At 56.8% G+C, this 26,980-nt stretch overlaps 8 protein-coding genes across 8 annotated transcripts; 3 read left to right on the top strand and 5 right to left on the bottom strand.

The window, feature by feature from the left end:
- Nucleotides 1–267: 267 nt before the first annotated feature.
- Nucleotides 268–3,639, top strand: MYCTH_2304940 (uncharacterized protein). Its single transcript, XM_003663206.1, has 2 exons — nucleotides 268–3,403; nucleotides 3,495–3,639. Exons 1-2 carry the CDS (start codon nucleotides 534–536, stop codon nucleotides 3,550–3,552), a joined length of 2,928 nt encoding a protein of 975 aa, XP_003663254.1. The 5' UTR covers nucleotides 268–533; the 3' UTR covers nucleotides 3,553–3,639.
- An 849-nt stretch (nucleotides 3,640–4,488) lies between these two features.
- Nucleotides 4,489–6,183, bottom strand: MYCTH_2127031 (uncharacterized protein; the record flags this gene model as incomplete). The annotated part of the gene is made up of 1 exon (XM_003663205.1): nucleotides 4,489–6,183. The coding sequence occupies one exon, from the start codon at nucleotides 6,181–6,183 to the stop codon at nucleotides 4,489–4,491; it is 1,695 nt and encodes a 564-aa protein (XP_003663253.1).
- Nucleotides 6,184–7,386: 1,203 nt separating this feature from the next.
- Nucleotides 7,387–8,280, bottom strand: MYCTH_2110369 (uncharacterized protein; the record flags this gene model as incomplete). The annotated part of the gene is made up of 6 exons (XM_003663204.1): nucleotides 7,387–7,479; nucleotides 7,576–7,685; nucleotides 7,737–7,759; nucleotides 7,844–7,897; nucleotides 7,936–8,087; nucleotides 8,128–8,280. The coding sequence occupies 6 exons, from the start codon at nucleotides 8,278–8,280 to the stop codon at nucleotides 7,387–7,389; spliced, it is 585 nt and encodes a 194-aa protein (XP_003663252.1).
- An 8,225-nt stretch (nucleotides 8,281–16,505) lies between these two features.
- Nucleotides 16,506–18,565, bottom strand: MYCTH_2092861 (uncharacterized protein). Its single transcript, XM_003663203.1, has 2 exons — nucleotides 17,634–18,565; nucleotides 16,506–17,574 (listed from the first exon to the last, which is right to left on the bottom strand). Exons 1-2 carry the CDS (start codon nucleotides 18,219–18,221, stop codon nucleotides 16,975–16,977), a joined length of 1,188 nt encoding a protein of 395 aa, XP_003663251.1. The 5' UTR covers nucleotides 18,222–18,565; the 3' UTR covers nucleotides 16,506–16,974.
- A 2,345-nt stretch (nucleotides 18,566–20,910) lies between these two features.
- Nucleotides 20,911–22,726, bottom strand: MYCTH_2304934 (uncharacterized protein). Its single transcript, XM_003663202.1, has 2 exons — nucleotides 22,140–22,726; nucleotides 20,911–22,081 (listed from the first exon to the last, which is right to left on the bottom strand). Exons 1-2 carry the CDS (start codon nucleotides 22,525–22,527, stop codon nucleotides 21,276–21,278), a joined length of 1,194 nt encoding a protein of 397 aa, XP_003663250.1. The 5' UTR covers nucleotides 22,528–22,726; the 3' UTR covers nucleotides 20,911–21,275.
- A 291-nt stretch (nucleotides 22,727–23,017) lies between these two features.
- On the top strand, nucleotides 23,018–24,556 carry MYCTH_107458 (uncharacterized protein; the record flags this gene model as incomplete). Its single annotated transcript, XM_003663201.1, has 2 exons — nucleotides 23,018–23,700; nucleotides 23,754–24,556. The coding sequence occupies 2 exons, from the start codon at nucleotides 23,018–23,020 to the stop codon at nucleotides 24,235–24,237; spliced, it is 1,167 nt and encodes a 388-aa protein (XP_003663249.1). The 3' UTR covers nucleotides 24,238–24,556.
- A 152-nt stretch (nucleotides 24,557–24,708) lies between these two features.
- On the top strand, nucleotides 24,709–26,104 carry MYCTH_2304931 (uncharacterized protein). The gene is made up of 4 exons (XM_003663200.1): nucleotides 24,709–24,970; nucleotides 25,056–25,126; nucleotides 25,248–25,862; nucleotides 25,916–26,104. The coding sequence occupies exons 1-4, from the start codon at nucleotides 24,933–24,935 to the stop codon at nucleotides 25,942–25,944; spliced, it is 753 nt and encodes a 250-aa protein (XP_003663248.1). The 5' UTR covers nucleotides 24,709–24,932; the 3' UTR covers nucleotides 25,945–26,104.
- A 50-nt stretch (nucleotides 26,105–26,154) lies between these two features.
- Nucleotides 26,155–26,873, bottom strand: MYCTH_2304929 (uncharacterized protein). The gene is made up of 3 exons (XM_003663199.1): nucleotides 26,780–26,873; nucleotides 26,639–26,721; nucleotides 26,155–26,555 (listed from the first exon to the last, which is right to left on the bottom strand). Exons 1-3 carry the CDS (start codon nucleotides 26,816–26,818, stop codon nucleotides 26,264–26,266), a joined length of 414 nt encoding a protein of 137 aa, XP_003663247.1. The 5' UTR covers nucleotides 26,819–26,873; the 3' UTR covers nucleotides 26,155–26,263.
- Between the last annotated feature and the right edge of the window lie 107 nt (nucleotides 26,874–26,980).

Raw genomic sequence — 26,980 nt, 5'->3', positions numbered from 1 at the left:
TCAAACGACGTGCAAATGTTCATTGAGCTGGATAGTTCTCTTAACGTGCTCTGTGATTAAGGCAGTTTGTGCCTTTGCTTGATCTAAAAAGTCGTTCCTCGAGAAAACTAAGGTACTGTACCTAACAATGCCAGAGAAACAGGCGGCCCCACCAACTACGGATTACGCTAGCGGATCGCTGCGGAGGGGAAGCAAGCTTATCGATAGCGAGAGCAGAATGCACCTTAAGTCCGGCCGACCGACCTCTCACTCTCAACTACCACGCAAGCAGCCCGAAGGTCTGCTGTTCAAAAAGTACCAACTGGACCGGGTGTTGGGTCTCGACAAAACCTAAATTTCCTTCTTTGGACAGCCAACTACGCGATTGATCCGCCGGCTCGCAAAAGGAAGCACTCAGCGACGATAAAGCACAATCGAAGTAATAATCTGTACTTTTGGCTCAATTGTTCCCCGGCACTGTCCAGCAAAACCAAGCAACACTATCTTCTCCCAGCTGCTCGAGGCACCGTCCCGCGGCTGGATCCCCTCGTTTCATGCCTCCGCCGTACATACCGCCCGCTCCTGGCCCGTCCAACCCAAGCACGACGTCTTTCCCGAGCTCGAGCTCCTCTGTCTCGGCTCCCCGGCGCCGGCCGCGCGTCGATTCCGATCCCGATCCCGACTACGACCCCGACTCGGCCGCGCCCCGCCCCGCCTTGACTTCCAACTCCAAGCGCCCGCGCTCCGAGCACTACACCCCGCCCACCACAACAACCACCACCGCCGCCAACAACACCACAACCACTCCCGTCACCATGTCCGCCAAGGTTCAGGGCAAGCGGCCCGAGGTGATCGACCTCACAAACAGCCCAACAGATCCCATACCCAACCCATCTGCCGCTCGCCCCTCGCACCCGCACTACCACCACCAGCCACGCCCCGCCTTCCAACCACACCTCGGCTCCCGCAAGCTCGTCATCAAGAACCTCCGCCCCGCAGTGGCGTCCCAATCCACAGCAGCAGCAGTCTCCTCCTCCTCCTCCTTCTCCTCCTCCTCTTCCCCCTCCTCCTCCTCCTCTTCTTCTTCTTCTTCCGCTCCGACGACTACGACTTCCATCGAGGCCTACTATGCCCGCATACATGCCGACCTCGACGCCGCGCTGTCCAGCATCTTCGCCGGCCGCCCCACCGCCCAGCCCATGGAGCGTCTGTACCGCGGCGTCGAGGACATCTGCCGCAAGGGCGACGCCGCCGAGCTGACGGAGCGGCTGCGCGCCCGCTGTGAGGGCTGGCTCGCCAGCGCGGACATGCTGGGCGGCTTGTGGGAGGGGCAGCGGGACGCCGCCCCATCCTCGTCCTCGAATGCTGCTGCTGCTGCTGCTGCCGCCGCCGCCGCTGGCGGGGAGAGCGGCGCTGCCGGGGCGGGGGACGTGTTGCTCCGCGGGGTGGTGGCCAGGTGGAGGCGGTGGAACGAGGTCGTGTTCGTGATCCGAGGGATCTACAGCTACCTGGATCGGGGGTACTTGTTGTTGCAGCAGGGCGGGGTGGATGGCGGGAAGGGAAAGCAGGGCATCAACGAGATGGGCATCGCCCTCTTCCGGAAGGCCGTCTTCGGGTCGTCCAAGGGGGCGGCTGTCTCGCCGCAGGGGAAGGCCGTGCTGGAGGGGGCGTGCCGGCTGGTAGATTATGCGCGCCAGGGCGACGAGCGGGCGGACGACGTCCTGCTGAGAGACGCGATCGCGATGCTGAGGCTCTGCGGCGTCTACGGCAAGTCGTTTGAGCCCATGTTCCTCGTCCGGTCGCATCGCTACTTTGAGCAGTTTGCCAGCGAGGTGAGCGCCGCCTACGGCCTGAAGGACTACATCGGGGCCGTCGCCGCGCTGCTGGAGAGGGAGGCCGCCAGGTGCGACGGCCTCAACTTTGAGAGCACGACGAAGCGGCAGCTGCTCGGCGACGCCCACCACGTCCTGATCGAGAAGTACTCGGAGAAGCTCCTCGACACGGGCAGCGTGGCCAAGCTGCTCGAGGCCCAAGACGTCGAGTCCGTGAAAGCGCTCTACGAGCTGCTCAAGCTGTCGGGCTTGCAGAAGCGGCTGAAGGGGCCTTGGGAACAGTTCATCCGCCAGACGGGCTCCGCCATCGTCCGCGACACGACGAGGGGGGACGAGATGGTCATCCGCCTACTGGAGCTGAGGCGGTCGCTCGACGTCGTCATACGGGATGCCTTCTCCAAAGACGACGTTTTTTACTATGCCCTGAGGGAGTCGTTCGCCCACTTCATCAACGACAGGAAGAACACCGCCGTCTGGAACACCAGCACGTCCAAGGTCGGCGAGATGGTCGCCAAGCACATCGACATGCTGCTGCGCGGGGGGCTCAAGACGCTTCCAAAGTCGCTCTTGTCGGACGTGAAGGACCGGGCGGATGCCGAGATGAGCGGCCTGGCGAGCACGGCCGACGAGGATGCCGAGCTGGACCGGCAGCTGGACCACGGCCTCGAGCTGTTCCGCTTCATCGAGGGCAAGGACATCTTCGAGGCCTTCTACAAGAAAGACCTGGCGCGCCGCTTGCTGCTCGGCCGTAGCGCGAGCCAGGACGCCGAGCGCAGCATGCTCGCCAAGCTCAAGGTCGAGTGCGGCTCTAGCTTCACCCATAACCTGGAGCAGATGTTCAAGGACCAGGAGCTGGCCAAGGAGGAGATGGCGTCCTACAAGGAGTGGCTCGCGGGCACCGGCCGGAACACGGCCGGGGTCGACCTGACCGTCAACATCCTCTCGGCCGCGGCGTGGCCCGCCTTCCCCGACGTGAAGGTCAACCTCCCCAAGGAGGTGCTCGAGCAGATCAACACCTTTGATGGGTACTACAAGTCCAAGCACACCGGCAGGCGGCTCACGTGGAAGCACAACATGGCCCACTGCGTCATCAAGGCGCAGTTCAACCGCGGCCCCAAGGAGCTCCTCGTCAGCGCGCCGCAGGCCGCCGTTCTCATGCTCTTCAACGAGGTCGAAAACGACGGCGACGGCGTGCTCTCGTACGAGCAGATCTCGCAGTCCACCGGCCTCCAAGGCGGCGAGCTCGACCGCACCCTCCAGTCGCTCGCCTGCGGCAAGGCCCGCGTGCTGACCAAGCACCCCAAGGGCCGCGACGTGTCGCCCACCGACACCTTCACCGTCAACAAGGCCTTCACCGACCCCAAGTTCCGCGTCAAGATCAACCAGATCCAGCTCAAGGAGACCAAGGAGGAGAACCGCGAGACACACCAAAAGGTCGCGGCCGACCGCCAGTTCGAGACGCAGGCGGCCATCGTCCGCATCATGAAGAGCCGGAAGAAGATGACGCACGTGCAGCTCGTGACCGAGGTCATCAACCAGACCAAGAGCAGGGGCGCCATGGACGTGGCGGATATCAAGGCGAATATCGACAAGTACGTTTTCTCCTATTTTGTTTCTTCTTCTTCACCAACTTCCCCCGCCCCCCCTTTTTTTTTCGATGGCCACCACTAACATGGTTGATAGACTTATTGAGAAGGACTATCTGGAGCGTGAAGACGGATCGTACACGTATCTGGCATGAGCGATCCTCGATCTTAGGGGGGAAGGGTAGAAGTGATTTCCATATGTCAACTCTCCTCCGTCAGGGGCACTACTTGTTCTGCAAAGACAGGGCTCATGTCTCCTCGTTCGTGTGTTGGGGCTGTATCGCTTGTCTACACGAGATATCAAGAGAAATCAACCGGGCGTCGCGGTGTTACCGGGGGGGGGGGAGTGGGTTCACAACGCCTGCTTTTAGCACCGTTCTTTTCTTCTGAAGCATCGGATCGGCCCCGAGTGTCCGCTTACCTTCCTTGAAGAGTGAAGAAACTGGCTCCTCATTGAGCCCAAGCGACTTGTTATGGTGAACACACATGGCTCGCTGAAGCACGCCGCTCAGTCTTTGTTCTCTTTTCGACCCCAAGAGATGAATGAGTCGGATTCTGGCCTTTTCATATTCCCGTTCAGTCACGTCCCGTCGGCCGAGCCAACGCGGCTATCAATATGCCACGGAGCCTGCATGTTGATTTGTAGATGGTATCGTAGACGGCTCTCAGGGTATCCTTCCCGACCCGCTTGCTCTGTATGTATGTACATCCCTCGGCCATAGCCACTTCACTCAAACACATACATCTTCGAGGGCAAGAATGAATTCGATCAGACATTTCATTTATCCCTCGCCGAGGAGGATAAGACGGCAGAAACAGAAAAAGTAAACTCACTCCGTATATAACTCCACACCGTTTCCTAACCGTTCATTGGAAAAAAAAAATAAGAGGTATCAGTGCTCCAGCAACATCATCCGCGACCGTGACACCCCAATCGCTCAAACAACACAAAAACGCCGGGTGTCCAAACCCCAAATCCCTTTGTTTTAACCCAATCAACCCCGAGTTGTTTTGCAAAGAGATCGGAAAGCCTTTGGTTTTTTTAAGCCAAAGTAGGAGGCGGAGTGGCCTTCCTTTTTTTTTTTTTTTTTTTACCTCTTGATCCTCTTGATCCTCTTTCTCCTCTTTCCTTCCTCACCACCACCACCACCACCAGCACTACCATCGGGAGAAGACCTGTTGTCTTCCACTCCGTCCCCCTCATCATCGTCGTCGTCGTTCTCCTCCTCCTCCTCCTCCTCCTCCGGCTCTTCTCCTTTCCCATTTTTGCCGCCGCTACCACCGCTATTACTCTTTCCTCCACCACCGCCGCCGCCTTCCCTCCTCTCGTTGCCCTTCTTGATACTAATCAGACACCCCTGCTCCTTGAGCCTCTTGGTCAGCGGGGTGCTGGCCTGCATGCCGGGGAAGTCCTTGGCGTTGTAGACCTGGAAGGGCTCGCTCATGGCGGTGGCGACGATGGCGGAGCGGTCGCCGGTGCACATGCGGGCGGGGTCGAGGACGACGAGGGCGAACTTGAGGCGGAAGAGGCCCGGGGTGCGGCAGCTGAGGTCGGGGAAGCAGAAGAAGCAGCCCTCCTGGCCGCGGTCGTCGAGGCCCACGAAGGGGCTGGCCACGAGGGTGCCCATCAGCCGCCGCTGCTGCCGGAAGTCCTCGGGCATGCTGCTCATGTCCCTGCAGCCCTTGTCGTCCCAGATGGAGCAGTGCACGACCGAGAACTGGTGCCGCAGCCGCCGCGCCATCTCGTCCTCGCTCAGGCTCGGGTCGTGGATGGTCAGCTGCACGATCGGCGGCGGGTCGATGACGCGCCGGTCGCGCTCGCCGAAGCCGCAGCTGCGGGCGGCCAGGGGCTGCTGCCGGACGGTGATGCGGTATTCCGAGGTCGGGCGTCGCGGGGCTGCTGCTGCTGCTGCTGCTGCGGGGGGGAGGGCGGGTTTGGCGGAGGCGCTGATGCTGCTGCTGGTGGAACTGCTGGTGACGGCGGCGGGTGCAGCGCTGCTCTCGCTTGTCGTGCTCAGGAGATTCGAGATGCTCATGCATTTGGGCTCTTGCCGCGGGGAGGTGGAGGGTTGCGTGCTCGGCGGGCTGCGCGGTGCTTGTGCTGTCACGGCTTGCCCGTTGCTTTTCATCACGGACGAGGAGGAGGAGGAGGAAAAGGAGGAGGAAGATGTGGACGAAAAGGGATAGGGTGTTGCTGAGGGAGCGTTGGCTGATATTGGAGAGAGAGCATTGTCAAATTGTAAGGAACCGCCCCTTGACCGCGGGGACGGATAGTAAAGAGGCTGACGAGATGTTGGGCTCTGGCCGTGGGGGTCATGCAAGCTGCTGCTCATCTGCCTTAGACGCAGCTCGTGAGCCATCATCTCTTCGGTTGACCTGTCGCTGGCCGTCGACGACAGGGTTGGTGAATGCCGGAGATCCACCGCTCGCTTTGACAAGGGGTGAGGTTCGCTGTTTGGGATGGGCAGGAGCGGCGGTGTTTGGCCGACGGGCGAAGGAGTTGCGTATTCGGAGTAATAGTTGGGTCGCCCGCCATAGTAAGGCGCGTCGCGGCCGCTGGACAGAACGGGCGAAGGGTCGGATGATGCGGGTGGTATTATGGTAGACATGGGCGGCAACCGTGGAAGCTGCCTTGCTTGAGACGGCTGCTGGAAATGCTGCTGTTCTGTAGCATACCGCCCATGCCCCTGAGCGTATGATTCGTGAAATCCGTGATGCTGAGCCATGCCGTCCAGATGGGAATGACGGCCAAGGCTGTGATGAACAGAGTCGACCGCTGCAGACATTTGGAGGGAAAAGGGGGGAAAGGAAGGAGAGGCGGGCACACAGACAATAGCCAGGCGTGCTTCTTCTGTCCTTCACAAGGCCCCGGTCAGCCTGTGTCGATCCAAGCATGCCGTGGGGGTCGACCGAAGCTGGGCGGCCTTTACAGAAGGGCCGGCCACAGAAGGGACGGCCACTGAAGGGGCGGCCACTGGAGCAGCACCAACACGAATCCGACAGCCGGGCTCTGGGCCGGGGCTTGGGCGTGTCTCAGCGTGGGACACGTATGGCGGAATGGACTCGTACAGGCACTGCAGCTCCGGGCAGCAGCTAGCGCATTCCGCAATCTTCGATGCTTTGACGGCGATTGCTCCGATCCTGGTGGAACAAGCCCCTCTTCACGGCGTTGGGTCGTTGTGCGGCTGTCTCATGCAGCTGCAGCAAGCCAATTCGAGTCCGGGTCGAGTGATGCTGTATTCCGGATTGCCACTTGTCGGGAAGGACTGTCTCACGGACCGTTGAAAGAGGTTGACGATGGTCTCCTGCCACCACTGCCGGATGGAAGAGGAGGAATGGACTCGAAATCTCTCCTTATCGTGAAACCTGTAGTATAGAGAGCTATGAGGGCGCGCGGGAAAAAAAAAAGTGGAGGACTCCAGTAGACAGATCGAATCTTGAGGGCGCTAGGTAATGCTGGGAAATCTTCAGGGGAGTTCTGCCGTTTATCACCAGCTCCAAGCCGGCGAGGACCCGGTTCCTGATGGATGGGCCCGGCAGAAGGGGCCCGGCGAGTTTGCGGAACCGGTGCAGGTGAGCTGGGATGGCAGGGTTGCAGTCGGTCGGGAGGTGTCAGAGCAATATGGCAAAGCCGGGCTGGTGGGCCATGGCCAGAGAGATTGAACGGGGGATGCCGGTGTTAATATCAACAAGGGAACGTGCTTCGGCATCCTGCCTCGTAGTGTGCTGGAGGTACGGAGGTACAGTACATCCATCCATCCATACACTACTCTGTGCTGCGTGTGGAGGAAGCCAGCCAAGTCTTCCCTTTACGAAGTGTGGTACAGTAGGTCGGTAGCTCGGTCCTGCTCGAAATCCCTGACTAAACGGACCCCGAGAGTGTCTTTGCAGATTGCTCGGCAGGGATCTCAGGGGCCGATCATGGCATTCAACCAGGCGGGTCAACGGGCCTTGGCCAAAGCCGGAAGCCAGACGGAAGTGCCGTGGCTCTACTTCCCCGGCACTGCAATCAGTTCGAACCTATTATACTCCTTGATCGGGCATCTTTCCGTAGTGTGGTGCGTCTCGTAAGGAACCATTCTCTGGGGCCATAAAGCGCCAATAACGGCAGGGGTACAAGTTCCGCGGGGTGAGCCACCCGGTTGCAGGAGTCCGTACCAGAGTATGTATGTACATACACAGTTGGTATGTGGATCGAGTCCTCCGTATCGAATGGGCGATACCTCGAGTACCGCCCGGACGGCCGAGGGCCCGGGTAAAGAGCATTGATGCTGCAGACCGGTCGAAACTGGACCGGCATGGACGCGTGTTCAAGAAGCATGAACTGTACGGAACATACCCTCGTACATGCGCGTTGAAAGTCTAGGATATGTACATATGTTTTCACATGCTGTACCCGGCACGCTGCCTTTGCAACGCAGTGGTACTCTGTGCATGCTCACACACGCGCGCGGGCGCGTCGACAGCGCAGTCCGGCCCATGTAGTGTATGTAATCCGTACTGTATGTATGTCCATATGTATGTATGTACATACATACAGACGCTTCTGCATCGGGTCAGCCAAGATCAGCGGGCCAAACTTACACAAGAAACCCCCATCGCCAGCACCATTCTGGTGTTCTTCCTCGTAAATGGCAGCGGTTTCGCAGGCCGACCAGAAGCACTTAGCCACCTCGGTATAACATTCGTCCTGTTGTTGTACTGTACACACCATACGTGTACAAACATACGGTACACATCCTGTGCCGGAGCCGAGCCGGCACCGTTGAAGCTTCCAGGGCCTGAGCTGGGTGCGTGGCAGAGTGCCACATGGGCGCGAGACCTCTTGTGTGTTGTGCATCGGAAACCAAGAGCGCGCAAAATGGCATGGCCAGACACGCCATGGCGCTGATCATGAACTCTGAGCGGCCCCGGAGACGGGCTGAACATCGAACAAAAGTAAAACCCCATTTTCCGGACCGCGCGTGCGTGCAATGGCTTCTCAGACACAGCCGTCGAATTCTTCCACAAAAACCCGGGATGCTCCCACAATAAGCTTCGTGGCCGAAGTGTCCCCGTCGGGGCAACCGAGTGAAGATCTCGTGCGAGTTGCATGGCCGATCGCACCCACTTGACTCAAAGGTTTTGGGTCATTCCTGGTTTGTGCGGAGGGAGCGCTTCCACCGGCTGTTCCTGCCTGACTGGGCAGGTCTGCGGCAGGCAACCTGTCATCATCCCAGAGCTGGCAGTGGCAGCCCTGTCACGGCGAAATTTACTGTTAGTGTGCCCGTACCACAGTATGTATTCCGTATTCCTTCCGTACCACAGTAATCCGTACACTTCTTGCCTCCCAGAAGGAAGGATTTGCGCACCCACAGGGCAGGGCGGGCGGGACGGCGTGGGAAGGCTCGGCGGGAACCCCATCTCCCGGTTACGGCAGTCGCAGCCAGCTTCTAATTGGCGTTAGAATACAGTTTGGTGGAGCATAGGTGGAGCATCGTGCAAGACCCTGGTCGCTTCCCCGTCGCTCTCCTAAAGAATGTTTGCTCCACACTTGAAAGTGTTGGTACGGATCAGTTACTGCCTATTCCGTACCGTCGGCCGCCGCCTGCAATTGATTGCTCGCATTCGAGCTCCGTCACCGGGCAACAGAGGTTGGCCGTGCTCGCCTCTTGCTGCAGTGGACAATAGCCGTGCCGTCCCTCTCATACTTTTCATTTTGCGATGATTCCGCAGGATCTTCAAACCGACTTTCCACCGGGTGGGATTCATTTGTTACCTAGCTGATCAGTTCCTCGCCTCTGCGCTCTTCCGGAACGGATCCGCCAGTGTCTCTCTCGGCCAAACCGTCTGGCTGCTGGCTTCATTCAATGCTGCGGATGAACAACAGCGATGACACACGAGACTCATTGAATCCCAGCAATTGGACGGCACATTCTGTTCTTCGCATAAACAACGAATGAGAAAAACAAGAAGACAAAATGAAAGAAGAAACGTGCTGGCCTGACCAGGCTGCGGATAGAAAGACCTCGTCTCAAGCCACCGCGTGGTCAATTGGCGACTTCATGACCTGGACCCGCTCCGATCCCCATCTTGCAGCTGTCTCGTGCAGATACGCAGCATGTGTGTATTCCCGGCGGCCACGCAGCAGACCGACGAGAAGTTGCTTTTTGTCGTCAACGCCTCGCAACGGCTTCCGAGGTGGCGTTCCATTGCTGGGGGTCCACAACCGCCTACGCTCCGGGCGGCTCGAGAAGCCGCTAACCGCAATCAAGCCCCCTGGGGTCCTCGGTCTTGGCGGCGTTTCTTTTCTGCGGACCGACTTTGCGGGTCATCAGAGTCATCGAAGGTCACTCACGCCCACATTAGTGCTGTGTGCATGTATGTATATGTATCATGTGTGTACATACATACGTGCAGTCCGTACAGTCTTGGAGAGCAAAGTCGCCCGCTCACCTAGCTTCGATGCAGCCGACACTCCAGGCAGCGCCATAACAACAAGCCATGAGACCTAGTCTCCCGAGCTCAGGTCCCGGATTCCAGGAACTCGACTCATGATTGTAGCAACAGGCAGGCTAGCCTCGATATTCAAGACACGGTGCGGAGTAGAGGTTTGCCTCTGTTGTGGTACAGCGCACCAGAGCAAATCAATGGGACTCGACGTTACAACGTTTCGGCAGGGCGCTAATTAGTGTAAACACAGATATGTTGCATGTTGCCAAGGGTCCCGGGTCTGACACGGCAAGACATGGTTCGCCAACGCCCGTGGTTGGAGGGATGCGACCCCGGTTCCCGGTTTCCCTCTGCACCCCATGTTGAGACGGCGGGGAAGCGGTTGAGTTGTCGCTCAAACTATATGGCTAATCCGCAGCTTCATGCTTGGCTCCCCTCGACAAGCCTGTCGGCATTCGGCCCCTTCTCCGAGCCGGCGTCGGACGCAAGCGCCCACCAAGACCGCGTTCAGCCCGCTGGCCGAGCATGACGCCAACGACCGGCACTGGCTCTTTGACTCGTGCCACCTTCGTGGACATCAAAAGCTTCGTCACACAAGTAGCGTACATACATCCGTCTAGACACCGATACATAGTATGTATGTGTACCGGTCAGCAGCGCGCTCTCTCTCGCTTGAGTACGAAGCACAATGGAGGAGAAATACAAACCCCTCCGCGATCGATGTTCGGCAGAGATCAGAATCAAGCGTCAATGCGGCTATGCTTCTTTCGGGTTGGGCGCTTCCCAGTGGATCATGATCGTCCATTGTGGGGACTCGGCAGCGGACAAAGGCTGAGCGCCGTCTGTCTCGGCCGGTACTGTACACTATGTATGTACATACATACATACATAGTTACAGTACATACCACGACCCCGGCCTTGTGGTGGCGTGCACGACACCATACTGGCACGATGGCCCCAAGGAAGAGCACACATACTGTGTAGCTGTCAGTCCCGTTGCACTGATGTTCTTGCACAGTTCATACCGAGTCAGCTGCAACAAAGAGAGAAGGCGCCTGTTTGGGTGGCGGTGTACTGTACACCGTACGGAGCAGTTCTTACGAGTCTTCGCGGGCGAACGTGCAGCCCAGCTGTTGTGGGCGTGCGTCTACGGATGCAGATTATACCAAGCTCCCTCGGCAACCTTGGCTCGAACCTGCACCATCTCCTCGGTGTCAGATCCATGTAAGTATGTATTCCGTACGGCATCTCCTCACCTATGCTGACTCGCCCGGTCCGACCCTTCACGAGCTGCCACGAGCGCCGCGCTTTCGCCACCGCTTATGTAGGACCTTGAGACAAAAGATATTGACAGACGGTGGCATCAACGAACGGCACCTGGTGCGGTGCCCCCATTGGATGAACTACCTACTATACCTTATCCCACAGTGTCCCCCATTCTTTTACTGCATATGCAGGGGGGATACCTGGGCTCCGCGCACAAGCTGACGGACGACAGCCGGGCTCAGCCATGGCCACGACGTCCCAAAACCTGGCATTGTGTGGACGCGGCAAGTAAATGGGACCTTTGTTCGGCGCCGCAACATCCCCAACATCCCCATAATCATCCCAATAAGCAGCCACCAGCACAGTCCGCAAACGGTTTCTTCCCAGTGGCCAGTCTTGTCGGAGGCCTGGTAGGTCATCTGGCTCAAGTCCACTCTACGGATTGCTTTGGGAGCCAAATATGAGCCGTCCCGGCAGTTACGGTCTCGTGTTTCAGGCCTCCCCCCTCAAAGCTGCTGCTTGCTGCACGGAGTCTTGCAGTTTACCAAGGTTGACCGACGATGTTGCTGCACGAGGCAGCGCTCAGTGCGTGGTTCAAACCCCCCAGAAACGGGCAAAGATTCTGCTGTGCGACATTCCTTGGTCTTTTCGGTTGCAAAGCGCTAATGTCTGTCTTGCCGCGTTCGCAAGCCCACAACTGTTTTTCATCATTGACTCGCTAGACAGCACAGGAACTGTGTCTCTATCCTTGGGGCATCCTCCTGCCTGACGGCATTCAGTTTTGGGGCCCGTCAAATACCAGAGAGTTATGACTGCAAGAAACGCTGCAGGGGACTACCGACGTGCCGAACCATAGGAGAAAACATCCGAATGGTGGATGGCCTAGCACTTGGCGCCCTATAAGAGTCCCCAAGGACCCGGGTGGTGTGTCTGTTGGCACCTTATGCGCGGGCTCCCAGTCGGTTTCGAGTGAAGGGCATGCAGGGTTCATAATCATATCCGGGGCCGCCTTGTTGGTGGTTGACGTCGTTGTCTGGCCCGCTAATGCGACGGGGCGACGTCTCGAGAAGGCAATCAGCACTCCAAACTGCCGGCCGCCCAATCGGTCTCCTCTGCGCATTCACCCTCCGATCCCCAGCCGTGCTCTCGAACTTTCTCGCCATAACGCACGAGGCGACGACCCTGGAATACGTAGCTGCGTCAAAACTCGACATCACCCAACGCAGACCCAGGTGGTTGTCACAGAGTAGAGGAGTGGATAACAATCTGCCGCGTCACCCCACAGGGATCTACCGCCGGTAGTTGCAACTAGGAGTCTCCGGGGAAAGCCATTCCCTCGACAGTTATCTGTAGGTGACGGAGTCCATTGTCTGGGCCGACAGTTTGTATCGAAACCCAAACAATGGCGGTAACTCTTCCACGCACGCACGCACGCACGCACGCACACACACACCCACGCTCTCCGCCCTCTCACCGAAGCAGCGGCATTTAGAAGTATTCTCGAGGCAAAGCAGCAGGGTTTTGAGACCTGACCTGCCTGGCGGCAGCACACAGACGTCGACGGGGGTCTCTCTACCATCCACTGTAGCGCCATCGAGCCATCGCCCGTTCGACTGGCAGCGTCCTATCCTCATTCGCTCGACCAAGCCGTTCTCTCAACGCACTTTGGTTAAATTTTATGAATGGCTTTAGCTTTGCAAACCGAACTCGAGACAGCGAGCAATGGTTCTCTTTGGTTGTCCCGCCATGCCTTGATTACGGGTGTCTCAGCTAGCAATCACCGGCCAATTGGCTTCCGAATGTGGACAAACAATAGCCGAGATGTTGCGGTGCAGGATGCTACCCTCCCACATGCAAGAGAGACTTGAAACTGCGGCTAATTCAACCCCGGGTCCAATTACCAAGAAATGGTTCCCCCGCCTTGTCCACCAATATCCAGCCGCGGATAATTAATCTGACGGGTCTCCTCAGAATTTGCGAGTGAAGATCACGGAAACCGCGCGGCCAAGCACCGAAACCACGGAATGCAAGCCCTGAGAATGATGAACGCGGCCAGGCGTTCGTAAGCATCAAGCGCGGAACACTGTCCCTCCTCGATCTCTCTTCGCCCCATCTCGAGACGATCACGCGGTGTCATTCATAGCCGGCTGCCGATCACTTCACGGCTCCAGATGGAACCCCATGTCCGATAAAAAGCTCCTCGATGAGCAGAAGCCTGGAGCTGCCATGGATGAATAGTGGCCTGCATCCTACTGTTTCGCTTCCCTTCCCCGTCCCGCGGTGCCCAGGTTTGACAAACGAGGGAAGCAGGGGGGTTGGATCTGATAGACGAGAGTAAAAATCCGGGTAAAATCTACCGTCTCCCCAGATTCGGTGGCCACTTCATCTAGGCTTAACTACCTTTCTTGGCTGGTAACGGAATGCCTTTTTGGCTTCACATCGGGACTTCCACTTAGCACAATGGCCGGATCGTCACAGTTCTCGCTTGTTAAGGCGGTCCACCATGGATAAGGGGGAGAAACACCCCCTCGGTTTTCTAGGGTACTGTACATACACACCCTCCCAACCGCCGGAACTTGTTCCAGTCTGCTTGTCGCCCACCTGCCATCATTTCTTTTTTGGTGGCTTGAGGGCCAGGGGAAGATTTGGTTGCCTTTCCCGGATCGCCTGAAAGCACCGTGATTCATGGAGCCTCCCGTCTTTCCGGTGTAGAGGGTAGGATCGGCAAGCCTCACCTTCTCGCGGGCACCGGGAGAGAAAAAGGCCCCCCTGCGCGCCGCCGCTTCTTTGACTACCAACAATTGCTCAGCCGCTGTCCGCTGTCCGCTGTCCGGCGACCGGTAACCGGTAGATGATTAACGAAACTGTTGTACAGTACGTTACAATATCATTTCCTGACGAAGAGATAACGCCAGAGTCAATCGCCTCACAGCGCGCAGTCTATGCACGATGGATCCGTTCCCGCCATACAGAATAAAAGCCCGCCAGCTGCAGCGATGACGGCGGCCTGAGATACCGTTCGGTCCTTTGGCGAGCCTTTTCACCTCCAGCACTGGGTTTTTGGGAATGTCGCGTCGACCAGGTGGCCGTCCCATTGGGCACGATGGATGCTTCCGTCTGGGGCAGTTCCAGACTCCTTTATTTGGGAGAAAGGGGGTCGGGGGCTGCCACTGTTCTGAGATCAGGCGGAATGGTTACCAGACGCTTGACAATAACGTTTCGTCCTGTTGTTAGGCCTGTAACTCACGGGCTGGCCGGGAAAAGAAGGACGGCGCTTGGCGAGGAGAGAGGCACCGCCATCTAACTCAGGTGTCATTACTGTCGCATGGGGCTGCAGAGCGTCCTCCTGCCGCTGTATAGAAACCAGGCCGATCTCTTGCTGCGGTCCAACAAGTACCGAGCCGCCTTGGGGGGGTTGGTGGTCGGACTTCCCGGGGCCGGGTGCTTGTTGACCGTCTAGACACCCGGCTGTTCTGGAGTGCGAGTTTGATCATCTTGGGTTGGTTGACAACTCCTCAGCCTTGGTTCGCTGGCATCCTGCGTTGGACCAAGCAAACTGCCATAGCCATGGCCTCTTCCTGTCGGCGCTTACACTGGGACGCGGCATTGGCGTGTCAGCAGTTGCGTGGCTATTGCATGTGCCATGGTTCCGTCCGTTGTTCCATCGTGGCCACGCACCATGTTGACTGAGCCTACGTTATAGGGAGTAGACGCGAGCATTGGCTTGATGCTAACACGCCGTTAAACCGGGTTGCCTCCTGCCAACTCGGGTTGACCCTGGAGGGCTCAGGGGGGACCATGGTCCTCTAGTTCGTGTCCAGACCGCTTCTTGCCTCACATCATGTGTGCTCTCCAATCAGGTGGACTAGGAACATTCTCTCGCCCGGTGGTGTCAAGTATAAGGACTTCGGGAAGCAAGTTGAGCATACCAAGTGCCCGGCGACCTTTGCAAATGCGACGGTTTGTGTGCTGCCTCTTTCTGCGCTGGCGGAATCGAACGTAGATATGCATCCCAATCCATGTAAGGGTAGCCCATTTTTTTTTTTTTAAATCCGGGTTCTTGGACTAATACCAGAGTCATTGATCTCAAGTGAGACAACCCAACTTCCAGTTTCTACCCATTGATCATAATCACAAACTGGCATTTACAAACAACGAACCTAAGTTGTCTTATGTTCATGTACAAGGACAGCTGGAGGGTCTACGACACCACCAGATTGTAGCGAGATGCTGGCTTCCGAGTGTATGCTCTACAACGTCTGGAAAGCTGGGGCGTGTGTAACTCACGTTTCCAAAGCTGATGCCGCCGGCGAGATCTTACTCGGGCTCTCTCAACGGCGCTTGTTGCCCGTACCACGCAGAACCTCTCCTTGGCCCTTCGGGTTTGTAGGGAAGAACCTTGGGTTTGTGTCCGCCAACGTTCTCATCTTCGGTGACCAATTTACACATTCCAGACACCAAGGGTTCGGAGAACAAGCTCGAATTAAGCCTATCCGGTCGCAACAACCGCGCACCCCCCCCCCCCCTTTTTTTCCCTCCCCGGGAAACGGGATTAGTGGATGGACTCTGCAAACATTGCTCCTCCCATTGCCAACCCCTTCTTCCTCTTCTCTATCAAGCTGTTGGTTTATCTCTTGTCCGGCCGTGAGATGCTACGCTTGCGATCCGGCGCAGCACAAAGGGGCAGCACCTGACCGGGCCAGGCCTGGCACCAACTGATCCTTATTGCCGCTCAGACAGCATCCCGTGCTCCCCCAGTTTTTACTTAGTACCCTTCCCCGCGTTGCCCCCTTTTCCCCAGTCGCAGCTTGAGAAACAACAGTGAGCCGAGTGTTCTACAGAGCCCACATAATCGGACAAGACGGAACCTTGTTTGAACGTAGCATCAAATTTTTTGATCTGTGCCTCCAGTGGGTCGGACTTGTAGTAATGCCGTAGGTCCAGGTGGGAGCATACACATCTAACGAAAGTAAACAAACCCCTGAGCCCTGCGCCAAGACGTCGGCACTGCCACTCACCTCACCTCACGAAGCGCCGAGAGTGTAGAAGAAGCTGAGCTAAACAAAATTACGACAGATGCGACGAGATTGCAGAGATTTTTGTAGAACACTCTAGGGGATAGGTTCAGCGTCGAGCGAAAATCTGCTGGTTAGGCTAACAGCCAATCTCTCTCAGCTCAGCTCGCACTCGCGGCTCCAAGTGGGAATTTGGGGCGCTTTCCGGTTTCCATAAAGAGCAAGATTTGGCCTGTATCTCAGAGGCACAATGGACTGCATCTACGGGCAAGATAATAGCAATTCAAAAACGAATCGCGCCGGGCAGTTGGAGGCGGTAGCATTTGGGCAGTTCTCTTCCCCCTTTGTTCTTGCCCAGGAGCCATTCCAGGACATCGCCAAGAGAACCCGATGATGTACTACACAAAACATTATATTTTCTATCCAGATAGCCACTCGATACCCGCCAATGCGCCAGCTGAGCCGGATGACATTCGACCGAGCAGCGGCCCGCGAGCCTTCGCCACCAGACCCAACGCCACTCCGTCTGGGGCGAAGCCCTCACATCCCATTTCCGCATCGTTTCAAAGAGACCTTCCCAAGATGAACCTCAAAAGGAGCAGAAAAGTAATATCCCATAGTTGCACCTGAACACCGCACTCGCCGAGTTCGTTCCGAGAAAGAAGAAACCAATTGTCCACCCAAAACGCCAATGCTTCCAACCACAGCGAACGAGCTGCTTTCTATCTTGCCTTTAAAACTGTCAAAACAAAATGGGCGACGTAAAGGAAAGAATCGTGAAGAAAAGAAGAAGAAGAAGAAGAAGGAGGAGGAGGAGGAGGAGGAGGAGGAGTGGAAAAAGACAAAGTCGAGGAAAAATGAAATCTAGGCCAACCACGCTAGTGTCGCCAATAACAAAGGCAGCGTGCTCGTCATCAACAAACTCGCCGCCGGCACCTTCGCGGCGCTCGAGGGAATGACCTCGGCGGCAAGCGTCTCGTTGACAAAGTCGGGCCCGCAGATGGTGTTGACCTGCTGGGCAGCGGAAACGTAAGTGTTCGCAATCATCTGCCTGCGGTCGGCCGTCGCCGCCTGATAGAGCGCCATGGTCCGCTGCAGGCAGTACCCGCACGACGGCACGGTGGTCCCCGGGAGGGACTTGTTGAGCGGCAAGAAGTAGATGTAGGTCGAGCTCGGGTTGGTTAGGTTGGTGACGGCGTTGGCGTAGCAGTAGGCGCCCGTGTCCGGGTCGCGCAGGCACCCGGCGCTGTAGACGGGCCCGTAGGCCATCATGGCGTTGTAGATGTCTGCGACGGTCGACTGGCCACGCTCATAGTCGGTACCGCAGTTCTCCGGCTGGGTGAGGTTCTGAGCGAGCTGGTTCAGGTAGCCGGTGCAGAATGTGGCGTTGGCGGCGCACGTCGCGTCGAGAGTGCGCGTGATACCGACGGCCGAGCGCTGGGCTTCAAAGAAGGACCGGGAGCTCTGTAGTGCCGGGTTAGCAAGTAGGGGGGGTTAGGGTGCATGTCGGGTATTACACTCACGTCAAACAGCATGGATAGGGGGTAGCACTTCTTGAAGTTGGGGTCGGCGAGGAAGGACTTGATGAAGGTTGGACATGGCGAGGCCTCGCCGTCGGGACCCGGCGCGAAATCGTACACCAAGCTGTCGAGGATGCTGGGAAGAGGGCTTGCAGAAGCAGTCGTGCTGGAGCTGGATGCCGAGCGGGATCCCGAACTAGAGGGCGTTTCTGACCCCACGCCGATGGAGAATGTCGTCGTGACTGACCGGGTTGCCGACGTTTTCGAGGGCTCCGAGGACTCCGAGGACTCCGTAGTAGACTCCGAATCCTCCGATGCGGCCCGCCTCTGTACGTCCCCCCTCTGAGATGACTGCTTGTCTGGCAGCGCTGCCCATCCTTGGCCGTCCCGCCTTAGCGATCCATGGCCGACAGCCAGGGTTTCCAAGGGTGCGATGGCCGCCAGTGCGTATGAAGCGAAGCTAACAAGGACGACGAGTAACACGGTCCATGGTGTTACTGGCAGGTGACTAAAGACTGGGAGGCGGCGATTTGGTCGAGATAACCGGCGAAGGGCGCGGCCGGCCGGCGTCGAGACTGCATCGGAGCTCATGGTGTTGCGGTTGCAGGGGTCGGCCGGTGCAACATTACTCTGTGCGACGGATCTAAGTAGTGGTAAAACGAGTGACTGAGTTTCCGATTGCCTGGGTCAGACAGGCAGATCGTCTTCCGGCAAGAGCAGGAGGATCGCAGCACTCGTTGGGGCCCGGATGTCACCAACGATACGTTGCAACCGACTTGCCCAGCGTGAGGGCGGTCGTCCCTATTTATTTAAGAAATGTTTTTCAACCCGGACCCTTCAGCGTGCAGCGCTCCGGCAGCGACGTGTGTTAACAACCCTTCGCGGAAGGAATCGAAGCTCCGAAGCTCGGAAACTCGACGATTCGGTCGTGCTCGTGTGTGAATTGGTTGGCCAATAAATAGTCTATGGGCGACTCGGGTAAATATATAGTGTATACGAACTGCGGCGCGGGAGGTGGGTAACGCCGATGGGACGAAGCGGCCGAGCCGGACGACCTATCGGTGGTAATGCTGCTGCCAGATTGGGAAGCAGGTTGGCGGTGGCTGACGAAGCGTGCAGCGCAGGGCGCGATAGGTGGGTAGGTGGTGTGCTTCTCAGCTACCTCAGGTAGGTCGGGTAGGTAGGTATGTATGTATGTACATACAGTATGTATGCACCCTTTAGAGTAACCAACATGCAGTTGACCTCTGCGCGATCGGAATTCACCAATCGTAGACAGAGTTCGTTTGGCTTGTTGTTCGATCACGAAGCTCTGCTGACTGACATCTCTAAAAGGGATCGGGGGCGTTGGGCAGTCCAGAACAGGTGCGGCGATAAAATAGAAACAGAAGGCGGCACAGCGCAGAGGGCCAGAACACTTCGGCAACATGATCTACGCTAGTAGGGGTCGAGCTGCGGGAGGCACCCTCCGACCGGGGGCCCCCCTTGGCAAGACCGCGCCTGGGGTTTTCGGACCAATCGTCGACTTCTGCTAGCCTCCAAGTCCACTCGCTGGGCTGGAGTTGGGAAAACCGCCCTGACTAATCCGTAGTGTACGTCCGTACATAACCATTAGTTAAAGCCTACTTTTCCACTTCAGGAAGCCCACTAACGCCCACCCGCTGAGGACTTGGCCGGTGGGCAAGCCAAACTGCGTGTTTGGCCCGAGTTATTGAATATCCAAAATTTATTGCAACTAGTTGCCTGCACGCCGAAGCGATGTCGCGCCTGAGCGCAATTCTACCCGGAGTAGCGTCGGTTGCACGCGCAGGAATCGGCCAGAATCAGACGGTGGAGATGCCAATCGCGAACAGGAGGCGGCGCTTGCGGCACCATCTCGAAGTGCTGCTGCATGGGCGGAGTGTGTGCATTCTGTCTGCACACCATCCTGCAGTGACAACTCCGGCCGCCCCGCGGACCGTCATCCAAGGGTTGAGAAGAAGGGCCCGAGATGGCGGGTTGAAACTAACTCGAGATGAAGAGCATTCATCGGACAGCGGGCCGGACACTGTGTTCTGGCCAACGCCGCCGTGTAACAGAGGCGCATGAGAAATTTCATGATATTTGTTTGTACACTAGTGTAAACAATGAATTGGCTATTTAATATCCGAGTCCCGTAAAAAAGGACAAACGGTTGAGCCAGGTTCTTCAATAATAGTGCGACAGTTTAAAACCGAGATGGGCACCTCTTGAGATCTGTTAAGCTCCTTGCTCGGTTCTATGGATTAAACCACCTCGCTAAGGGGGAGGGGCTTCATAACTTTAGGGAAGGAGCTGCCTGCAGACATCGACCGGCTCCTGTATAGGTAATTCAGTGTATGCACTCTGTAGCACCTGGCGCGGCACCAATCGAAGACTATGGAAGCGCCAGTACTCTTGAAAAATATCATATTGCGTAATTACACACACTTGTATTCCATACATGAACTCGGTACGGATCACTAGTGTCATGCAATGAATCCATCGCCATTGCGGCGCCTGACACCCCTGGTCATCACCAGGGTGTCACCAGCAACATCCCACGTGGGTGAGTCGGTAGTGAGTGTGTTCAACGGACAAAAAAAAAAAAAAAGGCACAAGCAGCCAGATCGGCAAAAGAAGCAGCGATCGGTCCCCAGGCACGCCAGGGGAAAATGGCCTGTTGCTCATTTCTCAACCCCACTTTTGGTGCAGCAGCTGAACCATTGAACAGCTTTAGACCGGACCCACGCTTGTCGCTCCGACGCGGAGTGCAACCCTGGTTGGTTCTGGACCTGGTCTGGACTCCTGCAGCAACAACTGCGCCCTCGCGTAAGCTTGCGCAGTGCTCGCGTAGGGTAATGTGGTACGGAAACAGAATGCTCCGTACGGATTACACATACGGATTATGTAATCCGTACATACAATCGAATGGTTTCCAGCGAATATGGTTTGTACGACCTTAACCGCCAGCTCAGAATCTTTCGACGTGCCGCTGCTCATCGCGGCACGACAGTCGACCCGTAACAGCGTCGTCACTCTTGGGTGTTGGGGACTCGCATGGTTTTTCTGCAATGGTTCAGTACTGAGCAAACAATCCTGTGGAGATAGCGGCAGGCCGGGAAGAAACGAGTTAATGGGATTGCAGCCATCCGCGTTCCTTCAACGGTCATTGCGACCACGACATCTCGTAAATGAGGTAGTCGCGTACCTCCGTAACAGTCACTCTCCCGAATCTGCCTTTAGTCCGGAAAACATGACACCGTACACTAAGAGCTTTGCAACAACAGGTTATTCTGGTTCTCGAGTGGATCATGCTTATTGTTGTGTACTTCATGCCGCCGGGAAGGATGCACACTACACCTACGGCCGTCTTCAAGGCAATTTGACAGCAATAGCCGGACGTCGAATCGGAAGAATTTCTAAAGGGCAATTGCAAGGATGTGTCTCCAATTAATAACCCATTTCGGCCAGTTCTGTGCAGTTTATATACAGTTCACACGGACTTCGTTCTTGACAATACAGGAAGCATTGGGTAACAGCTGAAGTGCCGTCATCAGACGGTCTCCGAACGTGTTAACCCGTCTCAAAACAAATCACTTAGCGGAAAGCTGGGCGTAAGCGCGCTTATTAGGCACCTTCCCTTGCCTATCTCTCCCCAGAGACCGCCTTGGTCCTCTCCGCTACCTGGGCCAGCACCTGCTCCCTCTTCGCATCGTCCGGCTCGATCAACGCCCATTCGCGGGCCAAGCCCGCAGCGACAACGCGATCGCCGTGAGGGAGATCTGAGTCAGCGGCCTTGTCGGCCATGTGGAGCGCGAGGAGCGCGCAGGCCTCGAAGCTGCCGCCCTGTGCGGCTTTCAGGAGGTAGGTCTCGCGTTCCTTCGCGTGTGGCGGAAGCATCTTGGCCAGCTCGGCGTAGCCGTCTGGGAGGTCCAGCTCGAGCGCGAGGATCCTGAAGGCGGCCATGGCCTCTTCTCTCCGGTTCTGCTTCAGCAGAATGGCTCCGCGGTTCCTGTGGCAGAAAGCTTCCAGGGTCCACCTCGGCTCGCGAATGGTCGGGGCATCTTGCTCGACCGGTCCCGGTTGCGTCCCTGGCATGTCGCGCGCCGCCTCGACGGCCCTGTCAAAGTACCTCAGCGCGAAGAGGTCGCCCCTGCCTTCGCGCAGCAGCAAGAGCCCCTGCAGTGTGAAGGCGTCGGGGTTCTTCTCGGTTTGAAGCAATCGCTTAAACCGCGCATCGACCTCGCGCCAGGACGGCGACACTCGCGCCTTGGCGTAGACATTTTCGGGCGAGCGCACGAGGATGCCCATCAGCGTCAAGATAGAAGGCGTATATCCCATGCTTGATGCTGTGAAGAGCATGTGCATTCCAACCGTCATAGCAGGACTCCCGGACCGGTTGAGCAGTGGCAGGGCGGTGTAGTGGAGAGTGTACGGATCAATATTGTGGTCTACAAGAAACTTAGCCTCCGGAGGATGAACCACATGTTGGCGCTTTTAGAAACATACCCCTTTCCAGCGCACTCTTCCAGCTGGAGCCCGTGTTGGCTGCAACGAGGCAGTATTGCGTGAACGCACTCAGGCAATTTTCCGGAGTCAGATCCCCGATCCCGCGAGCCTCCTGAAACTCTCGCCACCAGCGGAGAGGTGGAGGGTCGACGTTTTTGAAGGGCAAACCGTCCGCCGCATCTGCTGGGGGACGCCTCGATCGCGGGCGAAGAAACACTGCGTAATCTCGTTGTTGTTGTCGTCGTCTTCGTCCTTGTTGTTGTTGTTGTAATCGGACCTGATTGGCCAAAACAAATGGATGCGCATCCGGAACTCTAGGTCGAAGGGCAGCCCAAGTAGCAATACCAGAGAGCCGCCCTGCTCCCCCTGAAGCCCGTGCCAAAAACATCGCTGTGCCGCTGGAGCAACAAGGGCGGAATTGACCGTGACGTTAGGAGTGAGGAGGTAATCAATCTTTGACGAACACCATAATAATCTCATTGACAGTTATGAAGCGGGCTCAGAACAGTTGCATTAATCTGTTGGTTTCGGCAATGTTAAAAATAACAAGTAAACAACGGTTTGTAGCTGATGTTGTTAGGAGCTCGACACAGTTGCCCAGAGGGCCCACGGAGTAGTTACTGACTTAAGCAGTACAAGTTCACAATGATGTGGGTCCCAATGATCATCCAATGATCATCTACAGCCAATCAAGCATCATGAAACCGGCCCTTGCAGCAAGAAAAAAAAAGTTCAGGAAACGTCCCTTTGCCGATTCAATGTGTGTTCATGAAATCATTAACTCACACTGCGACTTCCACTGAATTTACTGCGTGCAACAATCATTTTGACACCATTGTCGAATGGGAGCATATTGCTGTCTGTGATCGCTCGAAGTTATGGCGCCTCGAAGGTCGGCGCGGCAGCAGGCGAAGAAGGCCGAGAAAGAAGCCGTGATTGAGATCCTTTCTTCGGATTCTGAGCCAGAAACGCCGGAGGTCAAGGATGACGCCCCAGGCTCAGCACCAGCCAGCGAAACCGGCGATGATGTTAATGGGCAGCCACTCCTCAGAGCAGCAAGCATAAAGTACAAGGCAGACAACACAGCGGAGGAAAGCCAGAGGCAGGACGACCCGCACTCGCCGTCAAGTCCAAAGTCGGCTGTGCGCAGCAACGACACAGGGTCTGCTAAGCGCAGCCACGTCAGTATTGAAATCCCGCTCCCAACGTCCTCGGCACTGCGGCGGAGGAAAGCCGGGGCTTCGGCTTCGGGAAGCCAGGAGGGGGACAGCGAGGATGTTTTCAAGACGCCCAAGGAGAGGAAGCAGCACATCACATTTGAGGATAGCGACCATGATGAATTCGTTACACCCAGGGAAGGACCCTCTCGGGATTCTTTGGAAGACAGCATTGCCAAGACGGGTGGAAACGGAGCTGAGACGGGTGAGCGCGAAGAAGAAGAAAAAGAAGAGGAGGAGGAGGATGACTCCGACGATGATGCGCCGCCGGAGGCTGTGTCCACGCGTGATGCGGAAGCCGAGACCCTGAAAGCCGCGGAGGCTGCTGCAAAGGCCATTGAGCAGTAAGTCGAGCCCAACTCTCGCCTCGTCGGTGGCCGCCGCTAACTCCGCACAGACAAGCCGCCGCGTTGAAGAGGAAACGGCAGGAACGTGATGCGTTTCTAAAGCGGCAGGCTGAGGAGAGGAAGCGGGCTCAGAAAGCGAGCAGGCAAGAAGACGAGGATGAAGATGCCAACCTGGGCGGTGGCCAGGATTTCCCGCCAGAAACGGAGAAGCGGAAACGGGAGGTGCCAAAGCTCCTCCCTCTGGATCTACTCGAATCGGACGGGGAAGATGACGCGCCCCGACCACCCAGCCCGGCCACCAACGCACAACATAAACGGAGGAAGCTTGGCGGGGCAGAGCAGACATTACTTCGCGAACCTAAACTTCCGAAGGACAAACGGCTGGGCTCAACAGCGTATCGGGTCGTCAAGAGCAGTGGAGACACGAGGTTGGCTCCCAAGGTGAAGAAGCAAGCCGTCAATCTTAAGGAGACGCTGCTACGGAGAGATCGTGTTGCCAAGCCAAGAGGGGGGTTCTTTGTGAGGAGCCGCTAAATCACGACACTGCAAGCAGGGCGGTGGACGGCTAGCCCATACCCGTGTGAAGGACCAAAATGAAGGCCGGGAGTTCATGGGCCGGCCGGACATGCTCGGCTCTCTGTGGGACCAATAGCCGGGTTGAGCCGGACCCAGAACGGGGGGCACACAACCTTGGCGGGGAAGCTGGATCGACACACGATCTGGTGATGACGTGTTGGGTCATTGACAAGAAAGTTTACTTTCGATTTCTTTGCGGACGGGCATTTATATCCATCGATGCATGTACGGGGGCATAAAACTCGTTAACAGGAAGGGAACTACGGATAGTCCGGCGACATCGTTGTTTACTTGTTTCCAAAATAGGGATCTGACTCCATTGAGTAGAGTGCGTACCTCCATACTCGGTACGTGGCAAGCAGCAAATAAGCCAAAGCCAAGGCTATTGGAAAAAAGAACGCAGGGCTGGCTTGCAGGCGCGTTTCCAACATTGGGTGGACTCTTTGAGGTTGCACCATGTCCCCCAACCCAAACAGGGCATCCACTTTTTAGGCCCGCAGCTCCCGCATCCATCCCACTTCCACTCGGACCTCTCTGTCGAATGCTGTCAACATCCAAATTCAAGCCCGCCCTCTTCATTGTGATTAGAGCAATTTTCCCTTCCTCCTGAATCGTTTTTTTGTTCATCATAAGAAAAAAAGACTTTGCCCACCATGGCTCGCAAGTTCTTCGTCGGCGGCAACTTCAAAATGTACGTGGGCAGTTTTACCCCGCCATGACGCCGCAAAACCCCGCGTTGGAGCTCTCCGAGCTGATCATACCACCGCGACCACCAGGAACGGGACCAAGGAGTCCATCAAGACAATCGTAAAGGGTCTCAACGAGGCGCAATTGGACTCCAATGTTGGTACGTTAACACCCTGCTTGCTATGGACCCAGACGACGACGACGATTTTTTTTTTGGGGGGGGGGGGGGAGAGTAAGAACGGGAACAATCAAGCAAGCTAACCTGTGCTGCCTTCCTTCAGAGGTCGTGATCGCTCCTCCGGCCATCTACCTACACCTCGCCCAGAGCGAGCTCAAGAAGCCCGGCATCGAGGTGTCTGCGCAGAACGTCTACGACAAGCCCAACGGCGCCTACACGGGCGAGATTAGCGTGTCGCAGCTCAAGGACAGCGGCGTCAACTGGACCATCCTGGGCCATTCGGAGCGCCGGACGCTGCTCGGCGAGACCGACGAGGTGGTGGCCTCCAAGACCAAGTTCGCTGTTGACGGCGGCGTCAGTGTCATCTGGTGCTGCGGCGAGTCGCTCCAGGAGCGCGAGAGCGGTAACACGGTCGCCGTCGTCGAGCGCCAGCTGGCCGCCCTGGCCGCCAAGCTCTCGACCGACGACTGGAAGAAGGTCGTGATTGCGTACGAGCCCATCTGGGCCATCGGCACCGGCAAGGTTGCCACCGTTGAGCAGGCCCAGGAGGTGCACGAGGCCATCCGCAAATGGCTCAAGGCCAACGTCAGCGACGCCGTCGCCGAGGAGACGAGAATTCTGTACGGCGGCAGCGTCAACGGCAAGAACTGCAAGGACCTGGCCAAGGAGAAGGACATTGACGGCTTCCTGGTCGGCGGTGCCAGCCTGAAGCCCGAGTGTAAGTTGCCAGGTCCCTCATGTCTACACTCTCATCAGAGCTAACGAGCCCAGTCGTCGACATTATCAACTCCAACCTCTGAGCGTCTCCGCCAAGGTAGAGAGCAAGAAGAAGAAGAAAAAAAAAGGAAATGGATATCTGAGAATGTGCCACAAGTAAGGAACGGCAAAAGTGACTGAACATGGGACCACATTGTCAGAAGTCTAAGTAGAGATGAACCGAAAATCTTAATAAAAGACAAGATTCAGCTCAGCTCGCTTTCTCCATTCCGGAATATGTGTTACAATAGTACTCTCCAACTCCGATTCCCAAGCGGTGAGGTATAAGGATTCGTATTGTTACAAGCAAGCATTGCACCATGTACACATTCATACAGCCCACACCACAACCATTCCACCCTTTCATACCTGCAGCCCGTTCCCATGGTACGGGGACCAGACACCTCTGACCGACTCGTTGATGCTCTGTACCGGCTTGGTGACCCTCTTGTTCTTCTCGCCGCTGGCATCGCGCAGCAGCTCGGCCTTCTTGAGGATCTCGTACGGCTCCATATTACGGACGCAGATGGACTTCTCGCGGCCGTTGATGTACTGAGCAACGATGACGGGGTGCTTGGATGGTCGTGGGGAGACGGTGAACTCGACTTGCGGGTTGGCGGCGGCGAACTTGGGGAGGAGAGACTTGATGAAGCCGCTGTATCATTATGAGTACCACTGATTGTCTCGAGTAGGAGGAGGTTCGGAGAAAAGGAAAGAAGAGGAAGGCAGGGGACATACTTCATGCCTTTTGAACTTCCTGCCCAGTCGCAGTAATGGAAGTTCATCTTCTTGCATTGCAAGATGAAGGAACCGACGCCATTCTGGTACTTGGGTTAGCACACACGCATCAGGTCGAGAAAGCGGTTTTTCACTCCTTACCCGGCCGGTAGAGATCTGTTGCACCGCCCTTACTGTCATCGTCGCCGTTGCCGTCTGAAGAGCATTTGAATCGCGAGATGCAGCGGCAGAAAATGGGCCATGCGGCCCGGTCCAAACGCGGCAGAAAATAAGTGGGCCTTAACCAGCATGATTGGCTATCTATCATTTGACTACCTAACTTTACGAAGTTGCTCCTGTGCA

The sequence above is a fragment of the Thermothelomyces thermophilus genome, chromosome 3 (genome assembly GCF_000226095.1).
Source record: "Thermothelomyces thermophilus ATCC 42464 chromosome 3, complete sequence".
NCBI classification, from domain to species: Eukaryota; Fungi; Ascomycota; class Sordariomycetes; order Sordariales; family Chaetomiaceae; genus Thermothelomyces; species Thermothelomyces thermophilus.
Note: the sequence above shows the minus strand (reverse complement) of the source record. Positions and strands in the feature narration are given on the sequence as shown.

Excerpts from the sequence above, each read along its gene's own strand:
- MYCTH_2304940 (XM_003663206.1), top strand. The coding sequence starts at position 534 with ATGCCTCCGCCGTACATACCGCCCGCTCCTGGCCCGTCCAACCCAAGC. Across the intron at positions 3,404-3,494 it reads ATCAAGGCGAATATCGACAA|ACTTATTGAGAAGGACTATC; the intron begins GTACGTTTTCTC and ends CATGGTTGATAG.
- MYCTH_2092861 (XM_003663203.1), bottom strand. The coding sequence starts at position 18,221 with ATGAGCTCCGATGCAGTCTCGACGCCGGCCGGCCGCGCCCTTCGCCGG. Across the intron at positions 17,575-17,633 it reads CCCTATCCATGCTGTTTGAC|AGCTCCCGGTCCTTCTTTGA; the intron begins GTGAGTGTAATA and ends CCGGCACTACAG.
- MYCTH_2304934 (XM_003663202.1), bottom strand. The coding sequence starts at position 22,527 with ATGTTTTTGGCACGGGCTTCAGGGGGAGCAGGGCGGCTCTCTGGTATT. Across the intron at positions 22,082-22,139 it reads GAAGAGTGCGCTGGAAAGGG|ACCACAATATTGATCCGTAC; the intron begins GTATGTTTCTAA and ends AGTTTCTTGTAG.
- MYCTH_2304931 (XM_003663200.1), top strand. The coding sequence starts at position 24,933 with ATGGCTCGCAAGTTCTTCGTCGGCGGCAACTTCAAAAT. Across the intron at positions 25,127-25,247 it reads GCAATTGGACTCCAATGTTG|AGGTCGTGATCGCTCCTCCG; the intron begins GTACGTTAACAC and ends GCCTTCCTTCAG. Across the intron at positions 25,863-25,915 it reads TGCCAGCCTGAAGCCCGAGT|TCGTCGACATTATCAACTCC; the intron begins GTAAGTTGCCAG and ends TAACGAGCCCAG.
- MYCTH_2304929 (XM_003663199.1), bottom strand. The coding sequence starts at position 26,818 with ATGACAGTAAGGGCGGTGCAACAGATCTCTACCGGCCGG. Across the intron at positions 26,722-26,779 it reads AACAGATCTCTACCGGCCGG|AATGGCGTCGGTTCCTTCAT; the intron begins GTAAGGAGTGAA and ends CCCAAGTACCAG. Across the intron at positions 26,556-26,638 it reads GGAAGTTCAAAAGGCATGAA|CGGCTTCATCAAGTCTCTCC; the intron begins GTATGTCCCCTG and ends ATAATGATACAG.